At 49.0% G+C, this 19,815-nt stretch overlaps 1 protein-coding gene across 7 annotated transcripts in view; it reads left to right on the top strand.

Moving 5' to 3' along the window:
• Agap1 (ArfGAP with GTPase domain, ankyrin repeat and PH domain 1) overlaps positions 1–19,815 on the top strand; it is a 432,542-nt gene that overhangs the window by 306,801 nt on the left and 105,926 nt on the right. For 5 of the 7 annotated variants that reach the window (XM_052192070.1, XM_052192067.1, XM_052192069.1 and 2 more), the window contains one exon: positions 19,362–19,523. The exons of the other annotated variants lie outside the window; for them this stretch is intronic. In XM_052192070.1, coding sequence (XP_052048030.1) covers positions 19,362–19,523 — 162 coding nt within the window. The remainder of the gene's footprint in view (positions 1–19,361; positions 19,524–19,815) is intronic. 7 annotated transcript variants of the gene reach the window in all.

The raw sequence follows: 19,815 nt of genomic DNA, 5'->3' as shown, positions 1-19,815 counted from the left end.
CTGTAAGCCTATATGATTAGGAGGGTCCTGTGTGTGGGAGGGGCTCCTGGTAATTCTTTGCCTTCCTGCCAGGACCTATGGTTATTATGACACGGTGAGCCCTGATCTGGAATCACTTGAGGTTTGCTAATTTTCAAGTACTTTCCCCATCTCGGAAGTATTTTTCTCTTTTAATACGCCGTGGCTCTGGTAATTGTCTGCACTTTGTTTTGTCGTTATCTTTCGGCTTCTGCGGTGCCCCATCCAAGAAGGGTCAGTAAGTCTGCATTGAGAGCAGGGGACTCCAGCAATTACACTGTCCCTGTGCGCCCAAGATAAGAACTCTGACTTAGTTTGTTTTGTTTTAACTTGCTGGTTTGGGGTATTTGTTTTTTGAGCTTTGCTGTTTTGTCTTCAGGTATTGTGCTGGCAATACTAGAACCTGACCGCCAGGGGGTGGTGATAGGACGCTGCTGGGCTTTGAGCTGATAGTTTATGCAACTTTAAGTTGAGGGAAGGTTAGAATGTGTTTCATGCCTCATATCTGACATTCATTCTCTTGAGAACAATGACTCCCTAAGACCACACCCTTAATAAGTATCCACATTTGCACAGATCTTTCTTACATTCTTTTCCCTATGTGGTTTTGTTTTTCTACGGCAGGACTCATAGAGTTAAGATATAGTATCATACAAATTACCCATCTTTTTTTTCCTTTTTTTTTTTTAAAGAAATGCAAGATGGGAGAGAGGTGTTTTCTCCCCAGGATCCTAAGTGCTCCCCATCAGTCCCTCCCAAAGCCTCCTGCATCGGAGAGCCATCCCCCTGCTTAGTCAACCTCTGCCCTGTGCTCTCCTGACTCAAAGCCTGGCACTCCTGTCTCAGCCCCTGCAGGGCAGGGCTGCTCCATCCACCACGCTAGGCGGCCTCATTAGAAGGATGACCCAGGCTCCCTTCTCTGCATGTGGCTTGAGAGAAAGCAGAAGCTTCCTGGGTAGCCAGCTACAGGGGGAAGGGTGGATTTCTTTCCCTCCTGATCAGAATGCTATGACTTTGTACTCTGCCTCCTCAGTTCCTGGCTATCCGCTATTTCCAGCAGTAGCTGCTGACCCAGAAGTAGTAGGACAACCCCATGTCACCCCAGTCACTAGGACAGGGAGCAGTGACTTTTATGCCTGAAGGCCAGTAGGGCTCTTACCCGCACCAGGCAAAAGTCTAGGAATGTTTGAAACAAATGGCCAAAGCCATGAGCCATTATAGCCCCCTCCCTTACAATCTTCTAGACCACTGGTTCTCTACAGTCCTTACCGAGGGAATGGTGGCTGGGGCATTCTTGGTAGTAACAGTGGTTGGGGAAGGAGAATCTGAGGGATATAACCAGAGATGAGGATAGGAGAGCCCCACCCACAGAAGAGCTTCCTGGGCGGGAGGTAGTTGAACCCACACAGCAGAGGGCCTAGCTGGGCTCCTTCCAGCAGTTACTACCCCACTTCCCCAGAATCTCCAAGGAAATGGAAGCCAGCTTCCCTTTTTGGGAAAGTCACTTCATGACCTTGTCCTCAGTCTGTGCTCTACACAGCTTCTCCCAAAGCTGTACCAGCAGTGTCGCTGGGATCGGGAGAAGCTGGCATTCATATGTAACTACAGCGGGCACAGCGTGGTTACTGTTGCTGTGATGAAACACCTTAGCCAAAAGCGGCTCGGGGTGGAAAGGGGTTGTTCAGTGTATAGATCCCGAGTCACGGTCCATTAATGGAAGGCAAGGTGGGACTTGGAGGAGGGCTGATGCAGAGGAGGACCGACCAGTGAAGGCCACTCAGACATGAATGGAAAGGGCTTGTACTTCAGCCTATGGGGAGACATCAGGCTGGACCCCCGTCTGCTTTGCTGATCACGCCTCAGCGGTTCCCTTTGCCAGTTGGCTTGCCTGCACCGAGGATGCTATGGGTAGAGGAACCACTGTATCAAGGCTTGGGGAGTCCCCGTAATAAGGAGAAGGCTGGCCCGGGCAGCCTGTGCCTGCTGCCACTGCTGTAAGGAGCAGAGAGTGTGAGCCTTGGCTAATCCTTGGTCTCCAGGCTTGAGCTGAAAATGGGTCAGAAGTTAGAACTAATGGCCTGAGTTCTGGTTCAACAAGCATAATGTAGGAACAGCTGAAGGGGGCTCCAAGCACTGGGAGGCAGGGGCCAACCCTGTCTGCAGCATGGTCCCCGGGACCGCTGGGCCCTTTTGCAGAATTACATTTCCAGCGTGGTTTTGGCAAACTGGAATGTTTTAAGAGCAGAAAGCAGACAGCGGAAGGCAGGAGAGCTTTGAAGCGGTCTCCTGTCGATGGGGTAGTGAAAGATGGAGGCTACAGAATGGCCCTTAGCCTGCCTGTGCACTGCCATCTTAGATTCTGTTTAAGAACACCTCTAAGTCTCTAGGCCATGTCTAGAGTAGAGAATTTGGAAAACTGAGATGGGAGATTGCCAAGAGTTTCAGACCAACGTGGGCTAACATGAGGCCCAATCTCTAAAGACATGTCTACCAAGTGCTGAGATGGCAGCTGGAGATGTGGTTCATGTGGCTTGAGATGGACCCACACTGGCGTGATCCCCAGTGCTTTCGAACATGTGGCCATATGGGCAGCCTACGTAGAGAGTGTCAGCTGAGCGCTGGCTAGCAAACATTCTCTGCTATTTCCCAGCTAAAGCAAAGGCTGCAATGTAACCCTCCATCTCCATCTTCTTCAGTAGACTGTGACTGAACCTACACAAACCTCTCTCCCCTAAGTCGCTTTGTCAGAATATTTTATCACAGCAACAGGAGAGACTAAGACAGTGAGTAACTAGTAAAACCAGAGACAAGTTCAGTGCACATCTGTCTAGGTGACCTGTATTTCCTCACTGCCACGTCTGCCCTTGTCCCACAAGTGCTTGTGACACTTTACTGTCACCCCACCACCCCTGGGCCTGGGCCTGGTCCTGAAATAGGAGCCACACAATTCCAGTCTCTCCCAGATGGAGAGAGATAGATAATCAATGAGGAGACAAATTGAAATGTATTTGTCAAGTGAAGAGAGCGTGAGAGTCGGCAGAGGATGTCTTCATGATCGGACTAACCTGCACATGTTCACGCATGGATTACTAAGCATGCTTTTACTGCCCACAACACCCCATTCCTTCCTCCCCCAGATCCAGACTGCCCTCTGGCCTGGTGCCTTTGCTTCAATCCTCAACTGATCAGAAATATTTAGAGAAAGGTGTGTGTCTCTACTGAGCAGGAATAGACTTGTCGTTGTCCCCAGAGCATGGCACCGTGTACTTGGCATCCGTGCTGTATTGGGCATTCAGTGGTCTAGAGAGGGCATAACATCCGTAGGAGGATGGGTATGAGTTCTTTCCATATGAGGGACTTGAGCAGCCAGTGTTTGTGATATCCCAGAGGCCTCTGGCACCAATCCTTCCCAGATACCAAGGGAAGATTCCATTAGTAAGCACATCACAAGGTGCGTTGAGGCTCTGAAATACATCGGTAGTGGTCCCCAAGGAGGGAGACACGTCACGTGGGCCTCAGTGCTGTCAGGTCCTCTTTAGCCTTGAGAGCATGTGGTGTATACATAAGGGGTGTGTGGTGACTGAGACCTGGCACAAAGCATCCTTGGGGCTCAGTGGTGGGCATCATGAGTGTCAGGGCAACAGGTAGAGGTGAGGCCCAGAAGGGCTCCAAACAGAGCCCCGACCAGGCAGTAGTGTGGCGTGGCAGACGAGAGCAGGGACAGCAGGGCAGTTTGTCTCGTCTCCCATCCTCTTCCCTGGACTCTGTCCAGTACCACCATGACACAGCTGGTGCTGTTCCTCAGTCCCCGCTTCAGGAGCCGTCTTAGGGTGACGGTTGCCGTAATGAGACACTATGACTAAAGCAACTTGGGGCGGAAATGGATTATTTGGCTTAGCCTTCCTCACTGTTCATCATTGAAGGAAGTCAGGAGAGGAACCCAACCCTGCAGGCAAGAGCTGATGGAGAGGCCGTGGAGCAGTGCTGTCACTGGCTTGTTCTTTACGCTCGCTCAGCCTGCTTTCTTACAGGACCCAGGACCACCAGCCCATGGTGATACCACCCGCCGTGGCCTGGGCCCTCCCTCCATCAGTCACTAATTAAGAAAATGTTCTATACTGTAGAGGCCGCAGGCTTGCTTACAGCCGGATCTCACAGAGGCGGTTTCTCAGTTATGGCTCCCTCCTCCAAGATGACTCTAGCTTGTGTCAGGTTGACTCAAATGGAGGTTTTGTTTGACTTTAGTTTAGAATGCACTGTGCTTCAGCCTCCATTACAGGTTGGTGGGGAAGCCAAAGCGACATGTTGGGAGCATGGGCTACCAAGGTCAAAGAAGACTAGGTGTTTTGTTCATGAATTCCTGACACAATTTTGTCCCATGGTTGGATGCTACTCATAGGCCTGAAAAATGCACACTTGTGATTTCTGTGGTTTTGGTCAGAAATCCAGCAGTGTGAGCAGCTTTAATCTTACCCTCTGCTGTAGTCATCAGCTGTTGGCATAAAGTTTGGTCGGCACGCACGTGTGCGTCCGTCTGTCAGGAATGGCCTGTGGCTTTATGAAATCGCAAAGCCCCCTCCAGTGCCGTGTTTCCTTCAGCAGCTCCACATATCCTAGGTCTTCCTAAATGGAACCAGCATGTGGGAACCAAGTATTTTGAGTCCTGAGACATGTTTTGGGACATCTTACTCAAACCACCACACTCCCCAGCGCTACAGCTTTTTCTCTTTAATGTTTATGGGTGTTTTACCTTACATATACATCTGTACACAGAGGCCAGAAGAGGTTATTGGATCCCTTAGGGTTGGAATTAATGGCTGGGAATTGAACCTATATCCTCTGGAAGACTGGTGAGTGCTCATAACTACTGCTCCAGCCCTCGGAGTTTTGAATTTCAAGCACACACCACCACACTTGGATTATTTTTTTTTTTAAACATGAGTTCAGAGAATTGAACTCCGGTCTTCACACGTGTGGCAAAAACTACCAGCTGAGCACTCTCTCCAGACCATGGTAATATCCAATAGGTTTTCAGTCTTTCCTTGCTTCCTGTGGTAGAAGCTGTAAATGGGAACTCTCTAGGGACCTTAAGGGCATCTGATAAAATAAGGCGGGAAGGTGAATGATGGAAGTGAGCCCTGAGGAAGAGCAGTTAGGAAAACGGTGTGAGACGACTGCGAGGTCTAGGGCTGGCAGAGGTGGAGGTCGGCTCTACGTCTACCGGGCTGACCTCGGGTCCACTGTGTGCTCCTCCATGCCTGTTTATATTCTGTAGCTTTGCATTCTTGAACTTTGGTCGCTGGACGTATCTTATGCTAAATCTCTGTCTGATTATCTGACAGATAAGATTATTAACAGAAAGTGTTATTAATATTAATTACACAATGATACTAAAAATTTTATATGGCAGAAGCAGATGGTTATTTAAAACGAGTTAAGTTTTAGCCTTTTTATGAAGAAGCATTTAAACATATTTAGTTATAAATGCTATTTTAATTGACACATTATTTCTACAGTGGGGGCTTTAAAATCTTACTGCAGTTGCAGAAAAGGGTTTCTGTGTATATTTCAGTCTCTTAAAGCGGGCACTTACTTGCAGAAAAACAATCATAATGCCGTTTCAAAGACAGAGATGGAGAGGGCTTTATATGAGCATACCTCGTGAGTATCAGAGCTGCTCAGAGTTCAAGAATTGGGCACCAGTGTGTGCACAGCTGTCCAAGGTATTTGTCAGGCATTTGTCATAGTAACAGCTCTCTGGATCATCTCCTCTAGGTGGGCATACTATCATTTTTTTTTTAAAACTGTTTCTCAATCCTTTTCTGGATCCTGCACATAGCTGAGGTAAACACAGAACTTGACAAGTATTTCCTACAGATGGAGCAGGATACCTTTAGAAGCATCAAAAAGTTAAGCCTAATTTCTCAGGACTGGAAACTCTGCTTTAAACCAGCTGTAGGCCCTTTGTTTGGCATCAAATTTTATATTAATGGCACCAGGTGAAGTAAGCCACACCCCCGAGACTCACCCTGCCTCTCCCCTGGCTAGGACTAAAGCCCCAGGCCTTTCTCCAGCACGTTAGCGGGCTGGAGGTTTGTTTCTGCAAGCGATCAGATGTGTCTTCAATAGGAGCAGGTTCATACTTGCAGATATGGTGTCACTGAGGGTTCCCTAAGAAACGTGTTCACGTATGACCTGTAATAAACGTAGTCATAGCACAGCAGACAGTTCAGTGGGTAGATACTCAACCAGGCCTCGTATTTAGCTGCAGCATACTAGAATCCCCATGCACTTGAGGCTGAGCATGTGCCCACTTTTTATAGAAAGCCTGGAAGTCCTGCACACTTTGAAATATCAGGAAATTTAATTTTCTTTTTTGTTTTTGCATTTTTTCCTCTGCTGCTCATGAAGTAAGAACCAAATGTGACAAGTTCTTCCAGTGGCCTAAATCCCCCTGGAGAACCAGCAGAAGCTGCCGGTCCCTGATCTACAGCTTGTTCGTTCAGTCCCTTGACAGTCACAGCACCAGGATTCAGGATTGGGGTCTCTGTTACTGAAGAATGAAAAGTTCTGCTGGGAGAGATAAAAGATAATGATGCCTTTTGCCTGAAAGAAGGTATCCCAGGATCTGGAACTAGAAAGTGCTGTTGGTGAGGTGAGGCTGCAGCAGAGTGAGAGATTTTTGCCTCATCTGTATGAAGCCCTGCATCCAGTCCCCACTGCCTCAGAGGGTGAGAGATTAGATGAAAGAATGACACCTATTGCCTCCTGCTCTGTAGCCATGGTCCAATTGGGAGATGCTAAAAATAGCCAGGAAGCTGTTTGCCTGAAAGTCGGAGTCTACCTGGCTGTATGGCTCCTTCTCACTGCTGTGATCAAATTCATGACAAAAGCAACTGAAGGAACAAAGGGGATGTTTGGGCCCACCGTTCCAGGGCCCCACAGTCCATCATGGTGGGGAAGGCACGGTGGCAGGAGAGTGAGGCGGCTGGTCACATGGCATCTGCAGCCAGGAGGCAGAGAGAGAGAGGAGTGCTGTTCAGTTGCTTCTCTGCCCGAGGCCCTCAACCTAATCTAGAATTAGTGTTACAGATGAGTTCAGAGACCTGGATGATTCTAACCTGTGTCAACTTGACATTAGCCATCACCGTGACGGTCTATGCTGGAGTTTGAGAACATGGGACATAGAGTGAACGCTGCATCTGGTCTGGGTTTTGGTGCTGGTGTACCTAGATAACTCTGGAGTAAGAAACTCCTGGTGGTACCTGGCCCAGACTGCTCACCTGGAAAAAGTTCTCACCTGGTAGTAACTGACCCTCCTCCTGCTCAGCAAGGCCGCTCAGGTTGTCAATCAGAGGGAGCTGGGAGTGCCAGGCTAGAGGGTATCGTGGGCAGATGTGAGTAGATAGAGAAAATGAGCAATGGTCTGAAGCTTTGCACAGTAGCGGGGCGCAGAAGAGAGTGGTGCAGCCTAGGAGAGGGCTCTAGTCGTAGAAATGATGCGGTGCGTAGAAACGGTGCGGTGCCGCAGGTGGAGAGGGGTCCCCCCAGGCTGAGGAGGCTTCTGGGAGTTGCTGTTTTAACCTCACCCTGGGGGATCAAAGGCAGCGGTAGGGGAGAGGAATGGGAATGAGGCTTGCTTTGATGGAGAGCGATCCAGATCCCACCCCTGCTGCACCCACTCCTGACCCTGCTGCCAGCCACAGCGGGCTGGGGCTTTTGCTTAAGGAAAAAGAAGGAAATGTCAGTTATTATGTTTTGGAACACAATCTTATCTTTTCGTTTGATTTTAAAGCAATTTTCCCAAAGATCAGGTCTGACTGAAGTGTATTGACAAAGTTCTAGCCATGATGAAGAAAACGCTTCAAACCCCAAGAAGTCTGACCCTGGTTCTTGGATCACTTTGATGGGTCTCTCTCTCTCTCTCTCCCTCCCTCTCTCTCTCTCTCTCTCTCTCTCTCTCTCTCTCTCTCTCTCTCTCTCTCCTTTTCTTTCTTTTCTAGAGCAAAGCTCGAATTCCAAAATCAGTGTTAGGAGTAACACAGTGAAGTTTACTGGAGCAAATGAAGTCTGTTCTGGTTTTTGTTTTGTTTTGTTTTTTGAGTGGTTCAACATAATGCTAAATTACTTTGCCAGGAGTGATAATACTGTTACTTTTCTCCACTGTACAAAAGTAGTAATTAAACCTGAAACCTTGTACATGGGAGGTTATCCCTCACAACTGCACCGCACCCCACCACAGTCCTGGTTATTAAACACTCTTGTCCAATTCAGGGACTGTCTGCCGGTTATTTTTCAGACATAATTTTATTTTATCTGTAAGTATATGCCTCACATGTGCATGAGCTCATGGAGGCCATGGAGGGCATCAGACCCCTTGGGGCTGGAGTTACAGGTGGCTGTGAGCTATACCATGAGGGTGCTGGGAACTGAACTCCCGGGTCCCCTGAAGAGCAGGAAGCCTTAATAACTCTTAAGCCTCCTCTGCAACCTCATCTCTTATTCTGGGGTGGAAGAGACAATAGGACACATTAGTCTGGTGCTCCTGAGTCGTTCCGGGGACGTGTGCTTCATGCAGCAGCTCAGATGGAGGGCGCTCATCTTCGCATGGGCTCCGCATTGGCTATGTTTGATGTAAGTGGGCCAGCACACCAGATGACAACCTTAGTACACTAAATTGTCAGTACGCAATGACCCTTGTGTCCCTGTCTCCGCACCTCTTTTTCCAGGTTGCACACTTCTGCAGGGTGAGAGTCAGAGCCAGGATAGACTCACCAGGCTCTTTCTAAGGCTCCAAGCCTGGGCACCAACCTTGGTGAAGTGAGAAATGGTCCTTAGCAAAACTCAAAGAGCGGGGTGCTCAGATGTCGGCACCAAGTCTCCGCCTACTCTTTTCTTAATCTCATAGAGCAATTCCCAAAACGTAGATGGCATGTTTGAAGTATACCTTTATCAAAATTGTTGATATCATTCAAAGGTGGCTCATGTTGAAAGCAGGTGTCTTAACAAGTGTTATAAACAGTGAAACTTTACAGAGCCTCTGCATCTTTGCATCAATCCATCCTACTGAAGAATAGGATTGCATTAGTCTATGAGAGTACTGCATTACAAATTTTTTGATTTGTTTAGGCAGGAGCTCATTGTGGTATGGCTGCCATCCCCCTGACTTAGCTCTCAGGCTATCGGGATTATAGTGCATCTAGTTTTTGCTGTTTTTGTTTTCCAACTGATAATTTTCATGTGGTCTTATTCCACTAACTTTCCCAGGCCCAAGACAGAGCTGCCCACTATGTCTGTATGTGCGTGTATACACACATGGTAGGGGTGGGCAGAGGGGTGTCCCTGTTACATCACCCATTCTCTGTTGTCTCCACACATACCCTTCCTTAGTGTCAGCAGTGCTACAGTTCTCTAAGGCTGAGCCTCACCTGCCTTGTCCCACGACCCACTCACCCTTATTGCTACAGCTACAAGGCCGTCTGTTCAGGGTCACTATAGATTAATTCCAAGAAGAACCAAAAACCTTCAAAGCATTCCCCGTGAGCAGAGATTGAAGGGCAGGGTGTCCTGCCCACTGGGTAACCTCTGTCCCTTGACTGAGCCGATTGTCAGAGCCCAGGTGTGGCAGACAGGCTGGGGAACGGAGGTCTCTTTTAAGTGGCCAGGCCTTCCTTTTGAGGCATCGGACACCATGATGTTATCTCTGTCTTCTGTGTCTGCAGTATGCCACCCACCCTCAACAAAGGCTTGGGAACCACACGGCTCCCTCTTCATGACCCACCCACCTGACTCCTGTTTAGGAGGAATCACACGGGAGGGGGCAGGGGGGCTTTCAAACCTTATAGATGTTTACAAGGTTCCTGGAGTATCAACAAGAGGAGGGTGGATTTTACAAATTAGCATTTGATTTCATTTTTTTAAAAAATACCCTGGTGTTTTCAACCATCAGCTTCAAACATAACAAAAGGTTACATGCAAGCCCCAAGGGAAAATAAGTTATAATTTATCATCATAATATGTTGGCAATTTATTCCCCATATTACTCTGGCTGTAAAGACATGGAGGAAGATTTATCAACTGGTAGTTAGAAGCCCTGGGTTTTATGTTTACCTGTGAGTCTACTGCATGACGGTATACTGGGTATATTGGTATTTTCTGCAGAGACTTGATTTTGTTCATGGTGTGTGTGTGTGTGTGTGTATTTCGTGTATATGTATGCATACACATGTGGAGGCCAGGTGTGGAAGCTGGGTGTCTTTCTTGATCATTTTCCATTGTGTGTTTTGAGACAAGGGCTCTCACTGGCACTGGAGCTGGTCAGTTTGGCTCAACTAGATGGCCCAGGAGCCTCTGCAGTCCTTTTGTCCCTGGCTTCCCAGTGCTGAGGTTATAGAAATGTACTGTCACACTGAGCTAGTACATAGGGATTGGGGATCTGAACTCAGGGCCTCATGCTTGCAAGGCAGGCCACTTTATTGACTGAGCCATCTCAACAGCCCCTGGCGTGTTTTGTTTCTTTTTTCTTTTTTTTATTAAACAGCTATCCAGTGTTTGATGTCTTCTGTACCCCAGTCACACTGATAAGATTAAAACTAAAGGGGAAGTAGAGGGCAGGAGACATTTCTCAGTGGTTATTTTTCCTGAGAATACAGGTTCGGTTCCTGCCACCAATCTGTAAGTCCAGCTCCAGGAGATCTGATGCCCCTCCTCTGACCACCTCAGACCCCAGGCACGCGCGTGCACACACACACACACACACAGAGTTGTGCACAGACACACATGTACAAACAGAACACCTATAGACATAAATAAATCCATATGGAAACATAAAGCGGGTAGGGGAGCACTAATATCATAAGAGACAGGCACAGAAGGCAGAACCACAGTGGAAGAAATGGGAGGTGGCTCCCACCCCCATGTCTGCTAGACTGGGCGTTGCCTGTGGTCTGTCTCACAGTGAGTCACCCAGTTTTAGTCATGACATTTCTGAAAGTAAATCGCTCAAGAGCCTCTCTAGCAGTTACCAAGACTTTCCCTATGAAATAGCCACTCTTTGGTATAAGCAATGTCTGTTTGGTGACAGCTCTGGTTGGGACATCTTTTTTGGTTTTTTTGAGACAGGGTTTCTCTGTATAGCCATTGCTGTCCTGGAACTCACTCTGTAGACCAGGCTGGCCTTGAACTCAGAAATCTGCCTGCCTCTGCTTCCCAAGTGCTGAGATTACAGGCTTGCGCCACCACCGCCCGGCTGGTTGGGACATCTTGAGGTTAACCCTGCTGGATGGGGAATTGGAGAATGGTGTCTGCGTGTGCTGCGTAGTCTTCAGGACTGAGGGAGGCTGCACTGTAGTGCTGTCACCCCTCACCATCCCAGCTCTCCCAAACCTCGGGCTTCTGTTCAGTGGGCAGCAGTCTCTGCCGTCTTGTTGATGCAGGCTGTGCGTGGTGGATTTTACTGTTCCACAGAACCTCTGTGATGCAGGCTAGAGCTCCTATTTTGTTTGCTGTGGGTATTGTGGTCTCTTTGCAGAGCCTAGCTGGTCAGAGAGTGAGTCTGTCTGTCCATCCATCCCGTCTGTACTTCACTGGCCACATGGCAGAAGCCCAAGTGTTGCTGCTACTCCCCGTGTGTTTGGAGCTGGGGGCGGGGTTCCTCCTGGCCTGGGCAGAGAAGAGAACAGGTGTGGCAGGCCCAGAGCAGGAGTTAAGGACTGCCTGTCTCACGTGGGAAAAAATTAAAATTAAACTATGTGTTGTTACCACGGCAACACAGCCCGCAGCCAGCCTGGAGTTTGAACGGCATCTCTTACTGCCTGTCAGTGACAGCCTGACTGTTCCCCCCAAAAAAAAAATCATTGGTGGGGAGAGCACTGGATTCTAGAAACAGTTTAGTAGTATGCACCTAGTGCCCTGTGAGAACCTATTTCCGTGGACTCATGCCTCAAAGACTTCCCTGTTGTCTAAATGCACGAAAGCGTGGATTCATGACTTAAAACCAAAGCCCTGGGAAGCAGTAGCAAATAGTCACACCATCCAAGGCCTGTGAGCTCTGAAAGAGAAAAAGGAGTCCTATTGCTTACGTGTTTTGACATGTAACCCTGAATCATTGGGGCACCATGTCAAAATCAGCTTGAGTCCTTTCCAGGCCTGTGTTTCTGTATGTCAGGTCCGTGCAGCGCTGTAGAATCATCAGAAGGTGGGAGGTTAAGAGGCTGGGCTGCAGTGAAGCCGCCACTTCAGCATATTTGCATATTTGGCAAGTTAGGTGTATTTTGCCCAGAACTCGGAACTGGCCATCTTCAGGACCCTGGACAGGGACACCGGGCCCTAGCCATCTAAAACCGGCTTCAGCAGGAACTGGGAACCTCACTTCTTCTCTTCTTGTGACTTTTTTTTTTTTTTATAGAAATGGCTAAGTTTCCAAAAGGGAATGGAATCGTGCTATCAAAGAGCAATCATACATCTAATTAACTTCTGGAGTTTTCTCCTTGTTAGATGTGCCTGGTCTCTCCCCAGCTGGTTCAGCCAGGGCAGCCCTCCTTGGGAAACAGACTCTTTGTAATTTAGCAGCTGTAAGCACCAAACTTGAAAGATGGCTGTGGCTGATTATGTAAAAGGAGACGCGGCTGGAAGGGAATGGGAATCTCTTGAAATGATTTCATTCCCACCCCCGTGCCCTGCTCAGCCTGCCTTTGCGTCTTTCCAAGTACACTAGATTAATTTAAACTTTGTGCAGCTTGCATTCAGCTAAAAATCAACTAGAGAACGGTTGATTTCTGACCCTTAAATATCAAATCCTGACTGACATAGCCACATAGCCAGTTGCTTTCCTCTGTGGCACAGGCTTACGTCAGCTTCCTGGGACAATCCGTGTCCCTGATCACTGTGTGGTCCTCTGAATTGAGGGATGCTGTCTGGTGCCCGCATGTCTTTATACTGAGAGTGCATTTTCCAAAGCCTCTGGTTATGAATAAGACCCAAGAGAAACACAGGAACCCACAGAATGCAAGAACAGCGCCGTGATGCAGTGGAGCTGTAACACAGGGAAGCAGGAGAGGGAAGGGGCTCGTGACAGATAAGCTGCCCCCAGCAAGAAGAGGCATCCTCCTGCCTCTGTATGGAGCCACAGGCTGGAAAGTGGTCTAGGTGGGGCAGCCACTTCACTCTCTAAACTCAGTCTGATGGCCCAAGACGGGTGCTGGCCTTTGCCCAAGGATCCCCTAAACTGCTCTCCAATCTTCTTACACTCCAAAGTGGATTTTCTTTTCTGGCATTTTTTATTTAATTGCTTTGTAGTGTTTAATACAATAACCTCCCCCCCCCCAAAAAAAAAAACCCTACTTCTTTTTAGGTGAAATTCACGTAAAGTACTTAACTCATTTGAAGTGTACCTTAATAGTTTCTAATACAGCCACAGGTCTCTGCAACCTTCCCTAAGTCACCTTCAGGACATTTCACTACCTGAGAAGAGAAACCATGGACCCTTAATAGTGAGCCCAGTGTGTGTTTTTTAAGGTAAATAGCGAACCCAGTTTGTGCCTTTTAAAAGGGCTTTATGAACATATTTGGTAGCAAGCGCTTTATCTAGCTGGCAAGCAGCTCTCTTAAATCCCAACTTCCTCTGCAGAGCCGAGGTGTAATTGAAAGTGGCCAGGGAAGGAATTATTCTCCCCTGGACCCTCTTTCGGAGCTGGCCCCTCCTATTGTGCGCCTTCCCTCCCTGTTTTTTGTAACTCCATCTGACACTGTGTTGTCTTTTCCTTTCCCCCAACACCTGTCATCTTCCTCGCCCCCTGCCGTGTCCCTCTGCCCCTTCTGACATTGTATACCCCTGCGTGCGCTGCAAAAGGAAGCACACAATAATGGCAGTCTCTGAAACATCTTCAGAGATGGGAGTGAAGTCAGCCTCCTCCCGCTGCAAGCTCCGTCAAAAGCTCCTGCTCAGGGCGATGGTTTGAACTTCACTTCACACTCACCTTTTAACAGGGACCCGGGATGTTGTGATTTCCTCCAATGGCAAAGGTGGCCTCTTCTTTATTTACCAGCCGACACATCCCTCTGAGCCTCAGAAGGGACAGAGGCCCTATTAAAGATCCAAATGAGTCTCCCATTGTTGACCTTGGATCAAAGCAAGTGGCCTTTAATTTTCTACTTCCCACAATGACTTGCTGTTGAGTTTGTGGAAGGCCTTAGCCCTCAGCGGTTCCCTCTGGCAGTGCCAAATGGCTCTGTCTTTGAAAATCCTGAATTCTTTTAATACAGGGGGGAAAAAAAAACCTAAAAGATTTTAGCAATGTGTTGTACCTAACACAGCCAAAGAAGCGAAGGTACCTGTGGACACTGCGGAGCAGTTAGCACCTACACTACACAAGCCACCTTGTTCCTTTCTCTCTTGGTGTCTGTCTTTCCCTCTTTTGTTCATGGAAACGTGGTTCTTAGGAACACACAGTTTAAAGCATTTTGTATACTTTTGGTGATGGCCAGCCATCTTACCAGCCAGTCATCTGGATTATAGTGGCTCACAGGAGCAAGGCCACATCATCCTGTCTTCCAACCACACCCCTGAGGGACAGTGGGTGGAGGTATACTTCAGGAAGCCCCCAGTCTCCATAATGTCTGAAATGGCAACTTCCAGAGCTTTGGAGGGTACCAGACAGGTGTAACTCGGGACTCACATACAAGAACAGTACCACGAGTGATTCGTGAAGAGTCCCAGTATTCCCAACAGACACATCTTGGCTCCCTGCCCACAAAAGCAATGGGGTATAGGAGTGAGAAACTGACACCTTGTCTATGGAAATGCCCTTGGATATGAGAAACCCTCTACACCTGGTAGAAGCACTTCCCAAGATGAGCCCCCCACAACAGCCCATCAAGATGGGCTCGACTAATGATCGGCTGGGCAGATAATCGGAGGAGAGTTAATTGTGAGGTTCGATATAGCATCTTGTCGGCAGAGATAAGTTGTCACGTTTTCCACTTGAGCTGAAACTAAATGATTGTAAAATAAGTTATGAGTGTCCTTGGGCCTGTCTGCCGGAATGATAGCTAAGAATACATTCCTGGCCCATCAGTCTCGAGCAGGCTGCTTGATATTTATGCGAGTGGAATGTTATTTTATTCTCCCTCTGGTCATGCTTGTCAGCTCCCCGAGTGAAAAGTGAAACTGCTTCTTTGACTCATACTTCACATGCCGGGGCTCCGAGAGCCTGCAGATTGTGATCATCATTGCTCATGTTATCTATTTTGGGGGGTATGTGTTGAACATTGATGCCCGATTGGGAAGAACTAATAGCCAACATTGAACACATAGGATGGGCCAGCTCTTCCTGGCTCAACAACCACATCTGGGGGATCCCTACACCACAGCACATTCAAACAGGAAGTACTGAGGCACTGGAATTTTTTTTTTTAACTTGACTGCCTTGCTTCACCTTGCTTCTCTCCTGTATTCAACGCCATAGACGGAAGTCTCTTGTCTTATTGCCTGGTAATTGATACAAAATGAAATGCATTCTTCATAGGCAGTCAGGAGAAGTGGTGGGCTCTGAGGGTGGGGTAGCGGGACATCTTGTCAGACTTGAGGACCAATGGGGACTGAGGAAGCGTGGGTAGAAGCCTCACACACTTGACTGCTCGTATTTTAGAGCAGGAGACGATATTAAACAGCTCCTGGGGAGTCTCAAGATCTCAGCGGCAGGGCATAAATACTTAGACTACAGGTGCCTGTGTGTAGATTCTCAGTAACAAGGAACCAACCCTGTGTCCACAAGGCTGCTGTCAGTCTGGCCCATTCAGGTCTCAAGCCAAGGCCACTTTCCCTGTCTCCCATGACCAAGGGACAAGTCCCCTATGATGCCCATCATCCCTTGCCATCACCACAGTCTTCTCAGTGCCTGGTTGTATCAGCCTCGGGCAAGTCTCCACACAGGCTCGTCAGCCAGACGCTGGTGCCTGGCTGCGTTTGGTCCCTCAGGTCTCAGTGTACCTTCCTCCTCTGTGTGCCTTCCTCGGTTCCCCCTTCGCCTGGTGAAGAGGCAGAACTTGTGGAAGGCACATCGATGCCTGCCCAACTGGTGGGAAAGGAAAGCTGGATGGGGGTGGATTCCAGGCCCTGGGCCTCACATTGGCACATGTGGAATATGCAGAAGGAAAGATGGTAGGAGTTATCTCCTGCCTCCATCTCTGTATGAGCAGGAAGGGTCGCTGGGCTTCCCCCCTTGGGGTCTTGTGCCCTGTGGATCCCAGGGCACGCAGCAGTGACTGGCTCCGTTCCTTCCTTACCTGAGAGTAAACATAAGGCTTGCTTTCTGACCTGGTCAGACCCAGAAGCACTTCCATGTCTTCCATAGGAAGACAACTCTTGATCTTTTCTACCCACACCCTCCTGGTGACAACGGTGGCACCTCCGTCTTCCCATTAGTCTTAATGGTTGGCCCCTGAGGGGCCCCTCTACTGTCCCCAGAGCCACAGTCCATGAGTGTGGATGAGTCCTTTCTCCTCCTTCTGTTCACTGTAGGGTTGACATGTCTGCTGCAGATGGGGTCTCTCAGCATTCTGTGCTCCAGGGGCAGGACCCAAGAAAAACAGTCTTTTATTGAAGGAATCAAGCAAGAACTTAAATAGGCATTCTTTGCAGGCCTTAGAAATGGGCTCCATGGAGACAGGGGTTCTGCCCTCTATTCTTTGACTGCAGTTGGCTCAAAGTGCATGCTCAGTAAGTGTAGGCTGAGTGTAAGGGAGACTCTCTCACTGCCAATAGATACCATTCATGGCTGTAGTCATTGACCTAAAAACAGCTTCTAGACAGTTGGAAACTTGCAGGACAGTGGTGAACACAAAAGCATGCTTGTGAGTGAGTTTTCAAGGACATGGCAGAGTTGGTGGCGCTCTGCTGTTTCACCGGGGACCACAGGGTCCCCTCCCATCTGGGCCAGCACTTGGGCAGTCAGTTCTTTGGTAAAATTGGCAAATGCAGGTAGAGTTCCCCATGGCTGCTGTCCTGGTGAAGAGAGAAAACGCAAACCCTGGTCCATAAAGCTGACATCACATCATAGCCAGCCAGTGATGCCCCTGTGACAGACACTTGTCTCCACTTGGAGAGAACCAGGCCGCCGAGGAGGCGTGGAAGGGCAGACACTGTGGGCCAGCCTCTCCCAGACTTCCTCCTGTGCTTCGTGGTTTCCACCCCACCTTCCTGTGCAGACCTCACTGCCTTCCCATCTGAGGAGAGGGAGGGATGAACCACAGTGGATGCAGGGAAACAGATGCTGCCCCCGGAGGCCTGCCCACCCAAGTGAGCCCTCGGAGGCACTGGTGAGAAGTGAGGAGCAGCTGGCAGTGAGAAGGAGTGCTTTTGTGAACCGTGCATGCTTCGGAGAACAGTGGAAAGCAGGTAGTGAAAGGGAGACTAGAGACGATAGTGCACAGACAAGAGAGAGTCCATGTATGTGCTCTAAGTGTCTCACAGAGACGGGGATGTGGACAGTAGTTTAATTACAGTGCACCCCAGCCCTTGTGTTAGGCACTACAGGACATTTGGGGAAAGGAAGCCTTCATTGCTCTGAAGTTAGCTTTAGACTGCTAACTGCCCAGTGCAGAGTATCCACACTCAGACCCCCAGAGTACAGGTTTAACACAATAGCGTGGGATGAAGAATTACTGATACAGTGTATAGCAGTGGTGTCAGTGTAAAACTAAAGGAACAGGACAGTGGGACACCCAAGCCTATTACATGGAAAGGTCTTTGGGTAGGAGTGAGTGGCTTTCTTTGTCTTCCTGCCTGATGAGTGAACCCTATAGGGACAAGACAGGCATGAACCACTGTTAGTGGGCCTGGCACAGGGGGTGCACATAAGAGGGGGCCATCTTTTGAAATCTATGTGTGAAATATTTAAGAGAAAGGGTGCTCAGACACTAGATAGCACACAGAAGGGGGGCTTTAGGATGGATGACCATCTGGGAGTCTGGTACCTGTCCCAGAGACTAGACGAGGGCTTTGGGAAAACAGATTGCTTGATTGTTGGTTGGTTCTAGTGGTGATGGTTGTTGCTTGGTTGGTTGTATTGGTTTGTTCTGTTTGTTGGATGGTTGGTTGGTTGGTTGTTGATTAGTTGGATTGGGTTGGTTGGGTTGGGTTTTGTTGAGCCTGGGTTCTCACTATGTAGACTAATCTGGCGTGGAACTCTGAGATTCTGCCTCTGCCTCATGGGTGGTAGGATTAAAGGTGTTTGCCACTGTGCCTAGCTAGAAGCTAGAAGCTGTTTTACCTTGACCTTCACCACCACCTAAGCCAGCCTGCCAGACCACAGGCTGAAATGGGGCTAGGACTGTCGGCTCTCACTGAAGTACACATTACCCAGGGAGGGGAAGCAGGCTCGCGAGCCAGAAAGCCTGGAGCCTGGAAAGCCAGGAGTGGGAGGGTGGTAGCATCCAGGGATGGAACAGAAGGCAGTAGGCCCCAGTTCGTACCGTGGTGCACATCAGCAAGGGTCGTAGAAGTTTCTCAGTGGTGGAGCCCCAGCTTCTAGAGGGTGGTCGTATTCAGAAAGCAGGAGCCAGGCAAGTGGCATCAGTGCAGGCCTTTCTGTCCTCGTACTGGTGACTCAAGACAAAAGGACTCTGAAAGCTTGGGGTGGAGAGAGGTGCGACACCCAGGCTCCTCTGGCCCTGCTCAGGGTTCTGTTCCGTCTCTGTACTTCTGTCTCTCCCCAGTCTTCTAGCATCACTTTTGCCTTCTTTTTGGTAAAGATAAATAATAAAGTGGGTGCTGTGTTTGCATACTGGCTTTAAAGCCTTTCTGAGGAGTATGAGGAACTCCTCAGCCTGCAGTTCTGCGGTCTTGCAGATACTCCTGCAGGCTCTTGGTGACTCGTGGCTTGTTGTGCCACACGGCACTTAAGTCGTGCTTCAGGGAGGTGGCCAGGAATTGTTCATCTGTGTTTACAGTTTCACAACCACTCAGGACACGTCTCTGTGGCTGTGCATGCGTCAGTTTCTCATTCCTGGTGCAGCAGGGTCAATAGGGGAAAGAAAGGAGACAGAATGGAAACCTCTCCACGCTGCTTTCCCTGATGCCAAGTGTGAGCCTGGGTTCCAGGAGTCCAGTCACACAAAGCAGAGAATTTCCTGCTTCGGGCTGGGAGGTGCACAGGACAAAAGTGCCGTGAGCTGCTTCTCATTGCCGAGGCCTGGGCCTCCAGCCCAGCCACCTCGTGCCTATGTGCCTCAGGAGAGACCTCATGCCTTACACTGGAAGACATTGCTTGAGTTTTTCCTCCTTTCCTTGCTCTGTGGTCCAAGTTCACCTTTGCCTTCTTTTGCCTTTTCCGGTTCGGCCGCAGACACGGGGCTGGGTGACTCGGTGTGTTCCAGCCCAAGTATCTCCAGCAGCACCAGCCCCAAGCTCGACCCACCCCCCTCCCCCCACGCCAACAGAAAGAAGCACCGGAGGAAGAAAAGTACCAGCAACTTCAAGGCTGATGGGCTCTCGGGCACTGCTGAAGGTAAGGGGCCTGGTCTCCCAGAGTGAGTGTCTGCACTGTGGAAAACGCCCTTGCTTGTGACATCCACTGTCTATCTGGTGGCCAGATGTGGGCTTTCTGAAATGGCTCCTGCAAGTAAATTTCAATGTTTTTATTCCACACATGCTTGTAATGATAGGTACACACCTACAAATGCACACAAAGAAAATGAGAAAGATGACCGCAACTAAACTACAGAAATCAGTCAGAAGAAGTCCAGAGTTCAAAATGCCGTTGTATTAACACCGAGTTTGGTTGGCGAGATAGACAATAG

Source organism: Apodemus sylvaticus, chromosome 9 (genome assembly GCF_947179515.1).
Source record: "Apodemus sylvaticus chromosome 9, mApoSyl1.1, whole genome shotgun sequence".
Classification (NCBI taxonomy): Eukaryota; Metazoa; Chordata; class Mammalia; order Rodentia; family Muridae; genus Apodemus; species Apodemus sylvaticus.
The sequence above is the reverse complement of the archived record's forward strand: the minus strand, read 5'-3'. Positions and strand labels throughout refer to the sequence as shown.